The 17879-nt window shown below is 42.3% G+C and overlaps 1 protein-coding gene across 1 annotated transcript; it reads right to left on the reverse strand.

The window, feature by feature from the left end:
- Positions 1-1747: 1747 nt before the first annotated feature.
- Positions 1748-16725, reverse strand: LOC144168256 (uncharacterized). The gene is made up of 5 exons (XM_077697275.1): positions 16672-16725; positions 14481-14534; positions 13963-13986; positions 5757-5810; positions 1748-2008 (listed from the first exon to the last, which is right to left on the reverse strand). The coding sequence occupies exons 2-5, from the start codon at positions 14508-14510 to the stop codon at positions 1748-1750; spliced, it is 369 nt and encodes a 122-aa protein (XP_077553401.1). The 5' UTR covers positions 14511-14534; positions 16672-16725.
- Between the last annotated feature and the right edge of the window lie 1154 nt (positions 16726-17879).

Raw genomic sequence — 17879 nt, forward strand, 5'->3', positions numbered from 1 at the left:
AATACCCAGGGCATGTAATTTAAGAAGTAGGTGGTCATGTGGGACTGGATCAAATGCGTTTAAAAAATTTAAGAATAGGTTGTCGAATTGTAGGCTATATCCATGCAGTGAGAGATGTCGCGTGTATATTCCGCCAGTTGTGTCTTACACGACATACATTTGCGAAGCCGTGTTGGTGTGCGTAAAAAAAGTAATTGATGAAATGTGCTTGGTTAGGTTTCCTTCAGCTAATTAACGAGGAAATATTCGTGCTTTCTTTCGTGCACTCCTCTCACTGCGCAGTTGTTTGTCTGGCAGTCTTTCCTTCTTTTTTATTTCTGTTTGATGTATTTCACAACAATGCAGTCATAACGATATAGTTTAAATACACTACAAAACTCGCAATAAATACTAGCGATAAATTCCTCAAGGTATCTCGTTCCTATTACCTTCCAGCAAGGTTGTAGTCCTGTAAACAGTAGAACTTGCAACGATAATAAATGCACTATGTCCGCGATTGTAAATTAGGTACGATTGCTCCAAATACATTATTGTACTGTATCATAAATTTCATCATAACTTTTGCCACAAAAATAAAGGTGATTTAAAGAATAATAGTCCCGAGGGGAGACCTACCTGCAGCCCGCATGTTGGACCATAACAATTGAGCAGCTTCACTCTTGACATTTTTGCTGCTCTCCTTTCTTCGCCAACCACGGCATTTTAAATGCAAAATTCCGTAATGACTGTATTGCTCGGTGATGCCGATCTTTCGTTCCCGGGCGGCATTTGCACAATAGCCACCACCAGTTGACTTTAGGTAATTTTTTTAAATTCACTCGCACCATTTTACGCTACCGGAACTCGTACCTTTATAATTGCTAATTATGCGTTCAGCAAATCTATTCTGATATTGTATCAGTACCCTGGGTTTTTCTGGACTTGACTCAATTCATGCCTGGAAATTCTAGCGTCGGTTTTTAGCTCACCCACCAGATGTAGCCTTCAAAGACACAATAACGTCCTCGACCTTTACTGTACAGACCGAGAGTTAAAAAATTTCTAGTGGCGCTGATAGGAATACGAAGACATTACTGACTGATTGACAACCGGACGGCTTTGCAGAGCGTGAAATGTGTGGTTCAACCTAAAGCTAGGAAGGCTGTTTTCACAAACACAAAACAAGGACACATGGGTGCCTTCACCGGATTTTTGCACAGACAGTTAATGTGGGTCGACTATGTTCGTTTATCTTGGTACCCGAAGCCTTAGAGCTACGTTGAGGGCTTGGGGAGTAAAAACATGTATTGAAGGTACACTACTAAATTTGCTCACAGCTATTTTTCTGCATGTTCTGTTAGGAGAATCGACAACCTAATTTGAGGATGACGCTGTATTTTTTCAGAGTTTTCGAAACGTTTCCACAACCAGCACTAGTTTGAGGTATGCGTTATATCAGCATGGTATTGATGGCATCATTCGAAAGCAATATGTTTTGCAGTTCAACAAATCTACGTTGTGAAGTGGGAGATAAGAATCGCACGTAATTTAATGCAGGTGTAGAATATTGTTGGTGGCGAATTCAGGACTAGAAAGATGGCTGAACAAATTCTTAGAAGGGTACAACCACGCAGACAAACAGTTGCAACGGACGTGACAGTAGTGAATGTCATATAACTTAATCCACAGAAAATGAAAACGACGACGATGTCGCTTGCGGCCGGTTTTACTTCATTTGGAGGTTGCTATTTGCCCATGGTGATTTGGACTAAGTTCCCACTGACGTATTTATCAATACGTTTACTTGGATAGATGAAGCACCCGAGGAGGCACTTCTTTTAGTATCTTCTGCAGAAGACGCATACAGGGCGTGGCTGGTGTTGCAAGGTAAATCTTCAGTCTGGAGAAAAATTCCTTCCGCTTGCCTTGAATTTAGGAGGCCATGAATACCCGAGTGCAACGACGTGGTTGTAGAGTTAGAATTTGGCGTTGATGTGTATCCAGGGCTAGGATCAAGCTGGTTTGCCTTCTGTAAGTGTAACAAAAGACACAATTATGACGAAAACACATTTTTACTTTTGACGTTAATACACTTGCGCCAACGTAACTGTTTCTGGGAATCCTATAGCTTGCACAGATTAATACAGTTGTACTGCTGTCCGTACTGGAGCGGGTACGTTTGAGATGTGTACTTCAATGTAGGTGAGGACGCTTAGGGCAAGAAAACCTGTATAGTTGGCACTAAATAAAATAAGCCAGGGTTGCAATTATTCAAACTTTCGAAGTGTCCAAACACAGGTTTGCTAGTTTTGAAAAATCTTCGTGTCTCAAAGTTTACAAAACTCGAAAAAAAAAATAGTAGCGACCAAAATCCTACTTCTTGTAACTTTTGCGCACCATTTGGGACCTGAAAAGATTCTAAATCAGACGCAAAAAGTCATACTCCCAGTTTTTTACTGTACATAGGCATCCACGGCGACGTGGTATTTGTATAGGTTATGTTACACGTGGCGTAATCATATGAAGCTTAGAATCGTTTGAGCAGGATGAGGTGAAGACCGGATATTCGTACTCTATTGGTTTTAATGCTCTAACTAGGCATGTTTGTTTAACTTTGAAAAGTTGGGAGAAGCGAACGTGAATGCGCGAAATTGAAGGTTTTGCAATAAGGTGAACGAGTCCTGTGCTAAAACCATTATGATCGGATATTTTCTTATAATTCTCGTTTGGGTAACATCCATCGATGCAGGGCTTGGGTTTGAATGGATGCCGCACAAACGCGGTAAAAAAACGAAATTTTAAATGAAACGGCCGTAATTAAGTAATAGAGTAGATATAAATTTGGAAAATAATGCTAACAATGAGCTGTAGTATTCAGGGCTGTGCCTAAATTACTGTCAGTACTAGGTGCCTGTTTCGTGATGAATAAATACGGCGACGTAAAACTCCTTGAGTCAAATGCGTTCGCTTCGGCACGAAGCTTGCTCCGCATAACTGGGAAGCACTGCGCAGCTTACAAACAATGTAGAAAAACAAACAAAGCTGTGTAGAATTGAAAAAAGAAAATCTGAAACAGGCATATTTATTGCAAGATTGGTAATTAACTTATATGCGCTTCCGTATCGTCAAAGCTGGGTGTCGTAGAAAAAAGAGATATGCAAGGAGCGTCATTGTCTTATCGTCTCAACAAACAGCGTTTGGGCAACAATCTACTAACATAACGCATGAGGTGAGGCGCTGAGATCGAGGCGTGTAGGTGACGACATATTCCTTTTTATTTATTGTCATAAACACTGTTATTGATAACGGGTGTTCTTGTGGAATGGGCAGCGCAGACTGCCATTGAATAGCGGTAGAAGCAATAAGCACTGTTTCTTAAACAGCAGCCAGCAGCGAAATGGGATTCTAGGCCACAGATGCGTAGTTACGTAAAACAAAGTATGGGAATAGCGGTTCAAAGTAGTTTGCAAATTGACAAAAGGACGCTACTGCTGCAGTTGATTACATTTGCTTAAGTGGAAGTAAAACAATACTGCGGAAGTCTGGGTATTAAAATGAAGAGAAAGATATGCCATACAGGACTTTCATGAAGTGAAGACGCGCAGCTCGGCTATGGAGATCAAACGTACCTGTAAAGTGGCATGAGCATGCCGACACAATTGAAGACAAGGTAGCCAGCGACTTAATGTCTGTGTTTAGTCTGTCGATCAGACTATGCAATGGCTAGTTATAAGTATTAGATGATAGTGTGCCTTTTCTTAAAAAAAATGTGATGGAGCTCTTTGCCTGCGTCGGCCTTGCGCCCTTACTACGGAAATCATCATCATTTCTCTTGAAACCCAGAACCGTTTGCTCTGTCATTCTGTCTGTTATCTGATTGAACACCCTGGTCAAAAAAATACGTAAAAAAATGCTAGAATACGAAGTAGTATAGCCGGAGCGGTACTAACTACTAAAATGGCTGTAGCTTATACACGTTCCTATTACTAAGTGCAAATAAACGTCTAGCATATTTAAGATAAAAAACCAAACAACCGACAGCAACAGCGATAGTTCAATCTCAATAAAAGTTGGGTTGTAGTTTACGATGGGAAATGAAAAACAACAGCGTGTCAAAAGCTATCTACAATATAGCGAAATGGAAAAAAAACACTAAAATACAGGATGTCGCATCAAGTTGCTGCACCTAGAAAAGATACAAATGGTCTCGACAAATGGCACGACAATTACTTTGAATTGAGCGAGCTTCTATTTCATTCATAAATGCACGAGCGAGAGGGGTGGCAGTGCAGGAGGGGTGAGAAGACGCGAAATAACTGAGTTACTTTGGAGGGATGACAGGACATTACAGTCTTTTTCTACGACATTTGGAGCGAAGCAAGCAGACACGTGGTCAACTCCTTAAAATCTCAGTATCTGTACCTATGAGAAAAACAGCACCAAAACAGAAACAATGCTGAAAACGGGACCCAATGAATTAGGCTACACGCACATAGCTCTGACTACCAACAAAGTGCTTAATTGCATCACGGCAACATAGACGAAAACGCTGCCCCAAGATAAGAGCGAGAAGAGAGAAGACACAAAACATTAACAACACCGAAAATATAAAAGGTCTAAATGGGAAACAAAAATTTTCTCGAGCATAATAACAGTTCTACCACTCAACTTAGTCCTCAATAAAAATATGTCCTTTGGATACAAGGCCAGTAAAGGGGTGCTGACACAATCAGAGTAACTCTTGTGCATCATTTAAGCTTCCAGCAGTTCACGCTGGCGCTGATTTCTGTAATGCTTGTTCACTTGACACCGTTGAAATTCCTGGACACACTTTCAGGATAACACGTCTCAGGCGATCCTGCCACGAGATTTTGGGACCGCCTTTTCATGTATATTGCTGTGAGGCAAACAAACACTTTTGTTGCTGGTCAGGGCTATGTGGGTGTAGCCTCCTTGTTTTTGTCCGGTCTTGAGAAGTGTTTTTGTATTGATGATATCAACCAACAAGCCCAAAGACTCCAGTTGCTTCCGTTGAGAACAACAAAAGACAAGGATTTTGGGCGCATTGTAGATGCTAGCGGCATGCACTTTCACCAGAGTAAGTTTTCTCAGAGTAACTAATTAGCAGAGCCGCAGTCGTAGCACCCTGTCCGAAATATCCTGTGAAATTTCTTTAGTGAATCCGTATTCAATTCTTTGAGCTATGTACTTCTCATTTTTCTCCCTAATCTTGAGAAGTTGTGATGGCGGTGGACAGACCAAGATACACGTTTAACAGACCGACAGAGGGCAATGTAGGGCCGATCTTTTGGCATCCGTTGTATAGTTCGCATCCGCGGCGTCTCATTTGATGAAGGCGCCACTACAGACATCAATATGGCAGCGCGTCAGAATAAAAAACAGTGCGACCTTGTTCGGTTTTGATGCGCTGCGGCCTGGATGGTAATATTAGCGCTCTGTCATCTAGCCAAGCCGGGGTAGAATTGTCTTGGAGTGTGTTGCGGCTGCCAATTAACGCTATGAGACATTGTCACCACACCGATGACATTGTCTGGTATCTTTGTCCAACAAGTGGACAATGATGCAATCATATCGTACTTTAGTATGTAATCAAGCCTAGTAACATAGCTTATACCTAATCACAAATGCACAGTGGCATGGTATGCGTACAGATAGCAATAACCTCTTGCTTGCACTTCTGATAAAATTTTTATTGGTTCAGTTTTGTTGCTGAGTGTTTTGAAGTAAAAAGAAATCGTTCAGCGCTGATGACTTACCAAAAGACAGTGAATTTGGGAAGATGGCATTCCTAGCCTCGTATGGTAGCATTCCTGCAGTGAAACACAAAAACAAAGAAAATTTTTGAAAAACTAAACAATAGGTTCCTACCACCGAGAACTTGTGTAAATAGTTACACCTAGATAAGAAATAGGAATGTTGAATTTCAATTTTATTTTTGTGTACAAATGCATTTTAAGTGAGAAACCGGTTCGCTGTCAGTCAACAAAACGTATAACAAGCAGGCCGTAGGGTGTAGATTGAATTCTACGAACAAAAAAAAAATAAGATCGTAAAAAGAGAACCTGAAACTAAGTACTACCTCTTCATTAGGGATGCAGAGAAGTCTGCAATATACTATCGAGGGAACGTACAGGAATGCTAAATAATCTGGTACGCCGTATAGTTAAAGGCAATATATAGGTGCCAATGAAAGGCTATTTCGTGCTTCTGCAAGATAGAGGTTAAACTTTTCGATACCTCCAATCTCGAAGCCTGTGCCAGTTAGCTTCCATCAAATATACAGAGCAAGTATTCGGAAGAGAAAAAGATATAGCTCCCAAGCATTAGACAGGGATTTTTTTAAGAATTTGTTTTAAATACTGCTGTATACATTGCGATCGTTTCGGGTGGCGTGGGATAAAGCGTGGTCGTTCGTATGGTTAAGTTTAATGGACTCAGCTGCTCTACTACCAAAGCAGTTGAAACATTAGGTATTCTGCAATTACGATTGTAAGATCTCGATATGGTTGGCCGGTACTCAGAAAAAAAGCCGCTAGAGAATAGCAGAAAACAGCTAAAAAAGTCATCACATTGAAATTATCGTGTGTAAATCGGGCAGCTAATTTGCCATTTTGAGCAAACTGACGCTAATAACCACTTTTAGACGGCCTTCGCCTAAAAATGTAGACAAATTGAGAGGAAGAAACGCTGGATAAAATTATATTCATTCGCTATTGTTCGTCCAAATGAAGATGACATTTGTTTTCTGTCCTTCCTCGTGTATCACATCTCACTGCCCTGAGCCCTGTAAAGCCGCAAATTAGTGAATCTGCACGAACATTTCTGTCTCACTGCTGACGCATGTCCTGTAAAAAATGAACTCCGGGAAAGTTATCTTTCTCTGACGATAATGTTTGTCATGGGTGCAGCGAAAGAAAAACGCTTCCAGATGTTGGAATCCAACCTGTGTCCATCGCACTGTGAAGCCTAGGTTGGAATCGAACCTGTGTCCATCGCACTGTGAAGCCTAGGTCTATCTGGTTTCTTTATCCTTACAGTGCTGACAGTGTCATGGAATCGAACCTGTGTCCATCGCACTGTGAAGCCTAGGTCTATCTGGTTTCTTTATCCTGACAGTGTCATGGAATCGAACCTGTGTCCATCGCACTGTGAAGCCTAGGTCTATCTGGTTTCTTTATCCTGACAGTGTCCCAACTGTTTGGATTTGGAGAGGGGTGCATAAACGCGCGAAGTTCGACCGTAAAACCATGCACCGCTGCCTCTGACGACAACGACGGTTAAACACGAAGATTTCTCTGAGCGCTATCAAAAGGAGACGGCTCAAAGTCAAAGCCACTACGATCAAAAGTCTGAACTGCGTTAAATTAAAAGTCAAAGTTCAACGAGACAAAGTCCAATCCATCTGCGAGCAGACAGACGACAACCAAAGAAACCATCAAGAGAAGGCTTCGTATTCAACCGTCGTCGTCGTTAGACGCAGATTTCGGGTCGTCTCTTCCTCCGTATTCCTCGGAGAAAATACAAAATTTGATTGGTGTATTGAGCTTCACGGCGTTTAACGTTAACACTTCACGGCTTGGTAAACTCGCGCCAAAAGTCTTCAAAAAGTAAATTTTCCTGAATGATCTTCACACAATACTGCAGAGTCCCAAGGGGTGTAGTTTGGGCTCACCTAACTAGGCCTGTGAAAATTTTTTAATCCTTGCATCAAAAAACACCGTAGCATTCTTTACAAAACGATTTTGTTACTGTCCCGGCCGCTTTGAGCTTCTCCAGTGGGCGCCTCGCGATTTAGCGGCACTGCCGTAAAGCACTACTTGCGGCATAGGCGTCTCATGCCAGACAAGCTTGTGGGGCGCCCTTGAAACAATAAGTAGGTTCGACAAAAGTGGCCCTTTCATGCTTGTGGAAAGTTCACCAAGCACTTCCTTGCATAAGCAATACTTTCTTAGCCTTGTTCTGGCGCCAATGAAGAAAAGCAATTTACTTAAACGCATTCGTTTTTAAGATTTTCCCGTGAATTACCTCGCGGCTCACTCCAGTTATAGTAGCTGTGAAATATCGGCCACCATAGGAAACGGCGATGACAACAGACCTTCGAAACGCAGTGTCAATGCGATTCATTACATGTGGCGACTCAATACATAGATCTGGCTTATATATATATTGCGCTATATAGCCATCCCCTAATTTAGAAATCGGACCACATGACCTAATTTAAATTTTTATTACCTACTAGCGTCTCTCTTCATCTGAATTTTTCACTGAAAATTAGGCTAGGATAGCATTTTCTGTGAAAGAATATTGCGGCGAGCAGAAGCAACGGGAGAGCGGCATTCAAATTGACTGCGTCGAAATCATCTTATTTGCAACAAATGGCGCTCAGATATTTGAAATAAATGAATACGTAAGCAACTTACAAACCACTTGTGCTACACCTGGCTCATTAGCAGGCCCGGCATATTCCGAAAACATGAGTTTAATGTGGTTGAATACAATGTGGGCTAATTTCCCTTTTTTTGTTCCCCGTACATGAACAGAGCGTGGTTTTAGAAAGAATCTGAGAAGTAAGCCAATAAAATACAGCATTTAGATAAGAGTTGACATACCAGAGTCTCATTCCCACAAAAAACAGCGAAAAGACCATGAAGGTATTATAAAATGAAACATGGAAAACTACACGTGTCTGGAAAATTTGGCTTCAACTGTGACCTAAATGATGAAGAAAAGCGTTTTTGAGTCTTTTTAACAGTGTGTTGTGTTAGTTCGGAGAAAGATTGAATAATACACTTCGTGAGGCCATCAGGGAATGACTTTAGGGTCACGCAAACTAATATAATGCCGGGCAGCAGAAGAAGGCACGCAAACTCTGAATGGGACGCGATGATATACAAAACTATCCATGACAGCAAGCAAACTTGGTACGTGGCGGTCTCCCCTTGGTGTTTTTCAGAGCGGCTGACTGTAATGAAGTCATCCGTTTCACCGAGCCTGACCCCACGGTCGAAAGCGACCTCCCCCATGAGGCCGCAGCTCGTGACTTGGTGCAGTGTCAATGAACGCAAAGAACAAAGCAATGAATTCTGAAGCATTTCACTCCGCCGGTGGTCATTATTGGTGCAAACACTGGCTATGAAACATCCATACCAGCCCAGGGACAGTTAAGCAGCGTCATAACCGTCTGGGGAACATGCTGAACCAGAGAACAACGACTCACGGCAAAACATGGCGGCAAAATTGTTTTTCCGGGTCACTTCTTGTCATCATTTGATCATCGGGCCACAGGCAGGCGGGTCGAGTCGGAACATCGAGTTTGAAATAAAAATGTGCCCCTGGCGTTTAAAAAAACTGTCGTCCTCTATTTTGCGGACGTAACTCCCCGTTACGAGGAGGCAACAAGACTGCTGATTGTGATGCTGCATTCTATATATGGAATATCGATTTCAAAACAAAAAATCGCAAAACAGAAAACACCGTGGGTGATAACTCCCTTTACATGAGTAGCGCAGTGGTGGCATGGGGTTTCGAAAACTTTCAAGCAAGATCAAATGACAGAGATAATTTTCAAATGAAGAAATAAAATTTTCTTTCAAAGAAGAATTTCTGTGCTTATGAATCTCACTTCTTGTTCGATGGGCATGGTGCCCATTCGAACACTACGAACGAGAATCTCCATAATGTTTTGTGAAACTTCACTCAGGACAAAAACCAACCTGTTTGATGAAAGGCCACAAAATCTATACTCTTTCGCAATGGTAGTTATAATCGCCTAGACGCTCTCAGTAAATTATTTGTAAAGAATGGGGAATGCTGAATCACTGTTGTTATAATGCGCAGCCTTCTTTTGTGATTTTTAATTAGAGCTATCTATATCCATTTGTATACATTTTCGCAAATAAAACGAGAAAAATGGCTGCGGCGCAGCTCAGGTAACACTGGATATGCAAAGCGAGCGCTTGGCTTAGCCTCGTTATCTTGTGACTTCACTTCGATATCCTTAGATTTAGCAGTATTAATTATTTTATTCGTCCAAAGCCTGTCTTTTTTCTCGGATGTGGTCCCGCGTTTTGCGTTGTCGGAGCCGAACGGCTCGCTGTTTTTCCGTCTGCGTCACTAGCTCCATGGACTTGGCCTTACGGACCTTTTCAGCAAAGCAGGTCGCCGGACGATATCAACGGGGTAGCCAGACGCCGCTTGCGGACGACGGCTCTAAGCCACCCGCCCCCGCGAAACGCTCACAGAAGAGACGGCCGGACTTGCTCTCATCCATGGCAAAGCTCGCACGCGCGCTGAAAATCCGGTTCTTCAGCGGCGAGCCAGCTACGGTGAGCGCATGCTCCAAGCCGGCAGCGGCGGCGGCGCGAACGGCTAGCGAACGCGGCTGTCGGCGCAGCTCGGCCTGGCGAGTCACGTGGTGAGCTGCCAAGGACAAAGCGCAATATCGGCTAAACTAAGGTAAAATTCCCCGTGACGGCGAAACTCTTCAATGAGATCAGTAAATCTTTGCTTTTAAACAGCAAAACTAGTCTTCATTTGAACTATGTTCTCATGTAAGGGATTGAATTACTTGAGAACACCCAAACAGATTACGTGTGCACCAGTCGCATGATGCGTACTCTCGATTTCACTAGTCGGGTATTTTTCATGTATCATTTTTTCCTCGCACTACCTTTTTTTTCTTCGATACCTTCGCGAACGACTAGGGGGAACGCCGTCATTCTGTACAATTTCGCACGGGAATAAAATGCGAGTGATCCCTCGATCGGCACTGTGCGAAGATCGTGTCAAGAACGACGCTATGTTCTTGTAGTGAAAGAAGTTTACTGAAGAAACCCTGCACTTGTAAAGACTATACGAATACAGACGTTTAAGAAATAGTCATACCATGTACGTGATCAGTTGTGTGCAGGTTTACTGAATTACGCCACGACTGGTCTTCATGCACTTTGGTCGAAATGGAATTCTTTAAAAAACATCTTTGGTCCTATTCTGAACTCCTTAAATTCTCTGTGAATTCCCCATATTTCTATCTCGCAAAAACGTAACATATAGCTCCGACGGCATTACAAAGACTACTATCAAGCTATCAAATATTGCAGCCAAAGATCTAGATGCACTTGTAACATATTCGCAAAATTTCGGCAGAAGCTCAGTCTGGCAAAAACACACATTGCATAGGGCTAAAATTGACGTAAACACCAAAAGTCGATCGTGTAACTTTGATCCAAAAGAGATCAAAAACAACTGTAAAGGTAAATAACATAACATAAACCTTTCTTGCGTCTCTATTTATTCTTCTCGGTGGCCTTTAGTAACAAAGTTGGAATGTCTACGTCAACTGAACTGGCAAACTCTTTGTTGCCTTATCACATTCCGGACCGTCACCTCGCCCCCCCCCCTCCCCGCTATCATTTGCAGCTATGCTGCAAGTTTATGGTGTGACCACAGAAGACGACGGCCGGGTCAATGTCTTGTATGGCATGGTAAAGACAGCGAAACGCTATGCCTGATAGTAGCCTAGCACAGTGATGCCCCCTTTTCACTCTATCGTCAAGCTCGAACTCAATCGTCGTGGTAATGAATAATACAGACATTTTTCTTTATCGAAAACTGACTGTTTGTTTTCTCTTGAATGCATCTTGTGGCCAACCAGGTTCCCAGGAAGAATACGTACGAATGAAATGCGTTGGATGTTTTTGTAATGAAGCGGGTTGTACTGTCTTCTCACGTTGCTGTGGCCTTCAACGAACAACTGCTAATTTGTTGCCGAGCTTAGAAACGAACTACGAACGGTATTTTATGGTCCGTTATCACTGACTTGAAAACAGTAAAAATTATTCCTTTCGCTCGAAAACGGTTCCGAGCCGCGCCTTGTGGGAATCTGCGCCTGCTGTAAATTAACGAGTATTACACTGCTCCAAAGATTACAGCAATATGTGCTCTGTTGCAAGGTGATGGCCGCCGCAACTTGCAAACTGTTATGTAAAAACACGTGACTTTTACGCAGACTGAAGTTGCCGGTGTGCGACGAGTATGTTATCGCCAAATATCGTTGCTACGTCACGTATTATCAGCCAGTCGCATAGAGGGCGTGGTTTGCAATTCATAATAATATAAAAAGAAACACAGGCCTACGTTGCCCTGTCTGTTGTATTTCGTCTTGTTTCTCCATTCCCGACTTTCATTATGCGCCTCCAATAGAGAAAAAAAAGGCAAACAGTAGATCTGGTGCCCAAAGCACGTCATAAAATGTTAAAATAATAAACCAGAATGACGAGCGAAAGAACCGAAAGCCAGTTTGTCGGCCGGAATTATTTGACAAAACTGGGAGGCAAATTAAAGAAAGCTTCCGGCGAATTAGCAGTTTCATGTGGTGAAGGATACGGCCCCTAATCAGATTGAGAACAGCCTAGGGGATTGAAGGAAGTCATACATGCGTTGTCAAAGAAGATTGCGGAACACGCGGTAACAAAAGGAATAAGCGGACGCTACCTTTGAAACTCAAAAGAGCCATGATCGGCCACTCGTTGGCATATAAACTAGCATAAGTGAAATCTAAAGCAACGTTCGTGGCAAAATATGCTCAATGGGAAAGCTGCTAAATGCTGGCGCTGCTCATTGCTGGCGCAATCAGGCCCTGGTTGTGTGTGCGCGTGGGAAGTTCTGCGCACGTGCATGCACTTGTGTATGTGACAGCGAAGGCAGTCTGACGTCCTGATGAACACATACGTAAACCGCGGGCCAATGAGATGCGGGCGTCCCCTGTTGTTTAACGGATGTGGCCGACCGAAGGGACCAAGCTACGCGGGGATTGAGAGGCTGTTCAATACCAATATAAAAACGAGGGCAGAGATCGCAGTTCTGTCCAGCAGTTTCGCCAGTAGCCGACAATTGCGCAGACAGCCATGTGAACAAAATTGCTTCAGCATAGACTTATATATGTGCCTCAGCTTTCCCTATTTAAAAGAACCCCTGCTGAATGAAGCATAGCAAATTTGCTGGAAGCGAAGTAGCCTTTACGAAAAAAGCGTGTGACAGCTTTTGCTGTTCTGTTGACCTAGTGATACCTCATTAGATGTAACCTGCCATCTGTCTGGGGAAAAGGTATTTGAAAAGGCGTATTGCGAGTTTTCGTCTATTGCGGTTTTCGCAAGCCAAAACGAAGTAGCCCCAAGCAATTAGACCCTGCGTAAGTATAAGGTTTGCGTTGGTTTTTAATCAGAGCTCTATCCACGACAAAGACGGACAGACATAAATGGTAGTTGTAGCTGGCACATTCGGCAAAAGGTTTAAAAATGATTTTTGTTGGTTCGCTACCGTGATTGTTGATTTGTATTGGTTTTTTGGGTATTTGTGAATTATATGTAATCAAGGCACTTGCGAAAAAAAAAACACCTCAGCAAACACGGCTTTCAGCTCGTTTTTGATAAGCACCAAGCAACTATATTCCCTTCACACTTAAGCGCTGAAGATAGTACAGATAAGAACTGTAATGTAGCCTACATAACAAGATTGGTTTTGAGTCCGCTGTCATCAAAACCTTCTGGTTAGATTTCGGGAGTTTTCTGTTTTTTCATCTGAAGAATATAAAACTAAAGACGCACTATTTAAACTTATTGTTGAGGTTTACTTTTTATTACAGGACTGAAAGCAGGAACATCTCTTTTTTGCTTCCTTTTTGCCTTGTTATAGAATCATGTCCATGAGGACCACCTGCGCGTGAAATAATTTTCAACAAATAAGCGCCTCCTTGTCTCTGCGCGCAAGAAGTTGGTAGGCGCTATTTTTTGTAATATAAGGAGTTAATTGTTTGCATCAAACGTCCCTGAATGATGGGCGGCAGTTCAAGACGTAATCATGGCTAAACCCGCTTCTTGTCTGGTCATGAGTCTTATTCCCAGCTGCTGATTGGCAAAGCAACCACTCTATCAAACAAGTACAAGAGATTTACGAAGTTCTTACCAATACGCCGATGAAGTTGTCTGCCTAAAGGAAAGAAAAAAAGATGAAGGGATTGTTTATGCCAACTGCGCTATATTAGAGAGAAATGTTCGATGCACAGCAATCTTAGAAAGGAATTAACATTTGTACGAAGAAAACTGGACTAAACAAGACTTTGACAGCAGAGCCACAGCAAGCTAGCAATACGTACTGTTTTCTTTAAATACTGTTGTGAGACTGATCGATATACCTGAGTCGTTACATGCGTATTTGTGCGCGAAATATCGTACGTGAACAAGTGGCTGTTCTGGAAAAAAAAACTCTTTCGCTGTCTTGTACTACACGAACGAACTCGTCATTTAAATTCCGGCACGTTTATTGTATGCTAAACTAAAAAAAGGCTGGACAGTGTTTTATGCTATTTGTCTCCAAGTTGGGAACTATATACTCCTGCCACGTAAAATGATGAAAAAGTGTCAACATGGTTCATAGCACCTCTTCTTGAAGTCATCTTTCTTGCAAGAAGAGTTTCAACTTACGTATTCGAGCATGTACTGTTCATCAGTCATGCATTCCGGCTTTTCCAAGTTCACCTGAAATAATCATTCATAGAGACAATGGTGCACCATCAACAGAAAGTTGCTGGAATGATTAAAAAGTACATTGAGAATAGGAACGTCTGGGCCACCTGTAAAGCTAGAAAAGTGCACAAATAAATTACGTAAGTATGCAGACTACTGTACATAGCCGTAAAAGAAGCCGTAGGTGCTTTAGAACCACTTTTCACGCTCTTCTGTCTCCTCTTTAAAAGGGGAAGCGTTGGGTTATAAAAAAAAAGCTTCGAAGTCTCCGCTTAGTGAAGTGATGCTCTTGAGGAGTTCCCGAGTGCACATGTCTGAAGTTGACGGGGTAGCGCGGTACATAGCGTATTTTAAATTGTAATGCGGTCCTACGAATGTTTTGGGTTCAGGAAGGTTACGCCAAAGGTTAGGCAATAAATATTTAGTCGGAATGCGGGCTTTACATCAACAAATGTTTAGCAAGGGAAATAGGACTTCCAGTAAAAGATCAACTGCACAAAATTTCTGTGGTGCAACTCAACAACATGACTTCTTCACCTACGTCGCTCACGTGTGACATATTATTTCAGGAGTTTATGAATTCTTAATCTACTGTAAAAGATTTGCAAATATGTTCATGGTACATGTACATCAATTTAGCGAAAGTTAAAGTTGAAAGTGTAGAACAAACAGGAAGAGAAAAAAGAATAAAGGGGCAATTTTCATACAAGTTCACATAAGAAGTGAATTTAAACAAACAAAGAGCATTGTAGGTAGTCAACGCGAAAAAGGCGACCACAGCACAAATAGCGCTACAGTAACAAAGGAACTTTTCGATAATTTATCACTGGCAAGAAATATATTTTTGGATCAGAACTCTTCATATGTAGCTTAACTTGTGTTTCAGATTTATTGAAATCGCCTTGATGTTGTCAATAATACATTTAAAGGATACAGCGAAACTTGGAGTGAGAGGCCCACGAATTAGTTCGAAGTACTCATCGGAGGAAACTGGTGATTATACCTTTGGGAAATAGATCCCGGTAGCGCGATACATAGCGCATTTTAAATTGTAATGCAATCCTACGAATATTTTGTGATTAGGAAGGTTGCGCTAAAGGTTAGGCAATAAATATTTAGTCAGAAATCGGGCTTTTGATCAACGAATGTTTAGCTGCTGCTGCTATAGCTGCTTTCGCTGCATCGAGACATGCCGTTCCAGGCTTTCTTTGTGCCGCGGTCCTTGGTCTGGGCTGCAATCACGTGGCGTGCACAACCAACGTGATGTAGTGCCTAATTGGCGATAACGAGTCCAGAGGTGGCTTCCTTGTGTTCTGCCCACACAGCGTGGCACGATATGCATTCCAGTGGCAGTCTTCCGGTAAAGGCTAGTAAAGAGGACGTGCCAAACATGTTACCCAGAGCATTTGAAGTGAAAGAGTGAGTAACCATGTCGCCTAGCTTTTCGTTTGCCCACGTGGTTTGAAGGAGGTTGTTTTATAGGTAGACCGTCAGGAGCTTTTCTGTGCATATATATAATGTGTAGTTTCCTCTGAGAGGACAAGCTCCTTTCGAACTTATTGTGTAATGTATCATTTTGTAACTGGCTTTCTCTTGACTATAATTTGACTATACCGCATGTCTTCAAACCCTAAATCTCTTCACCTAGGACGCGTCTATGTTGTATTTGTTTTAGTGAATAGATTGTGAAGAAATTGTCGCCGGACTGCAATGTTAAAACACGAGCATGCCACCGCAAAGTAATTAAAATAACAATAAGCGTTCCGTGGAGCTCGCATATTTTCTAACTAGAGCGACATTCTCACGTCTCCTGAAGATCTTCGTGAGTATGGTCTTCACAGTCGTGGCAAAAAACTGCACCTGTTTTTTTACGACTTAGTTTTGAGGCGAAGAAGTTATGTTTTTAGCGTGACTCATTTTATTCTTTCTTTCTTAAATTTCTACCAGTTTCTACCCTTTGTAGAACAAGCAAGGAAGCTTTCGGACGGCCTTTTTCATTGCATTTGTTCTAACAGTTTGGCACTACCATAAATTCCTATGACAAAAACACCGTGTTGTAAAACTTCAATCAAACTATTTGTGCTTTGTGGTTACACATCAATTCTCAGAATCATAATGGGCTGGATACAGATTACACTTCCAAACTTACGCTTTTAGGCAGGCAGTCTCTTGCTTTTTGTAACTGCGATACTTGTGTGCCACACCTTTCTGGAAAGCACGAGACACAAAATTATATTTCATACATTTTATCTCAGGTGCTTCGCCAGCCTTTTGTAATTTTCGCAATCTGAGGATTTATTTTGGCGGAAAATTACAGCTACGTACCCGCGGCGCAGATAGAACAGCTTTAAGAGAATCCCGAACTTAGTTGGTCGCCGGCAGCGTAAAATGTAAAAGGACTAATGGTCACAAATAAGACATTAGCTATGAAGTATCAAATAATGGCTTTAAAAGTTATGGTAGAATGTATTAGCCTAATTTTGCTCAAAAATGCAGTACCTTGGAGAACGGAAAAGGGAAACTTTGGGTGCTCCTCGTGCAAATGGAGCATTAATAACTACTGACGCTTTTGGCCAGTCGCTGTAGGGGTTTATTACAATAAAATTTCAAGAGGCGACTGCCGGCGATTGTCAATTACCCTGTCCTAGAGTAAATCATTCCATTCCTCCAAGCGCATTGTATTTAAGGAGTTGATAATTATGGCAATCTTTATTTTAGAAATTATCTACTGCTGAAATCCAGTGCAGTTAGACCTCGCCATTGGTACGGGACTTCGACATAGACATTCAATATCAGCGTCTTGAAGATTTTGCGTCCACGCTCAAGCATGCAAAGCGTAAGCACTGGAGTGTGGCCCGAGCAAATGTACATCACTTTGGGAGTGTTACTACCCGCAATGTCATTTACACGTCAGCTTCGTATACAAGTAAAACAAACTTTATCGTTCTCACAGCGGCGTGCCTTTATCTGGCTGGTCACGCCGGTGGCAATCAGTGGGGTGCACTGCATGTAGCGAGGGCCACAAGTTCGCGTGTTGTTCACAGTTTGGACCGCTGCACTTTTTGACTCCCATTTGTATTGCTGAATAGTTTGAACTTTTCAAGAATTCTTTATGTATCATATCCGAATGTCATATTTTTTACTCCTAACTTGAATTGCCGATTTACTTTTCATTTCCTCCCGACGGTGGCTCAGTGGCTAAGGCGTTCTGCTGCTGAGACCAAGGAAGCGGGTTTGATTCTCAGCAATGCCAGCCGCTTTTCTAATGGAGGCGAAAAGCAAAAACGGTCGTGTGTTCGAGATTTCGCCGCACGTTAAAGATTCGCGGGTGGTCAAAATTCATCCGGAGCCCTACAC

This window comes from Haemaphysalis longicornis, unplaced genomic scaffold, assembly GCF_048455015.1.
Source record: "Haemaphysalis longicornis isolate Haplotype H1 unplaced genomic scaffold, Haemaphysalis longicornis Haplotype H1 scaffold_2, whole genome shotgun sequence".
NCBI lineage: Eukaryota > Metazoa > Arthropoda > Arachnida > Ixodida > Ixodidae > Haemaphysalis > Haemaphysalis longicornis.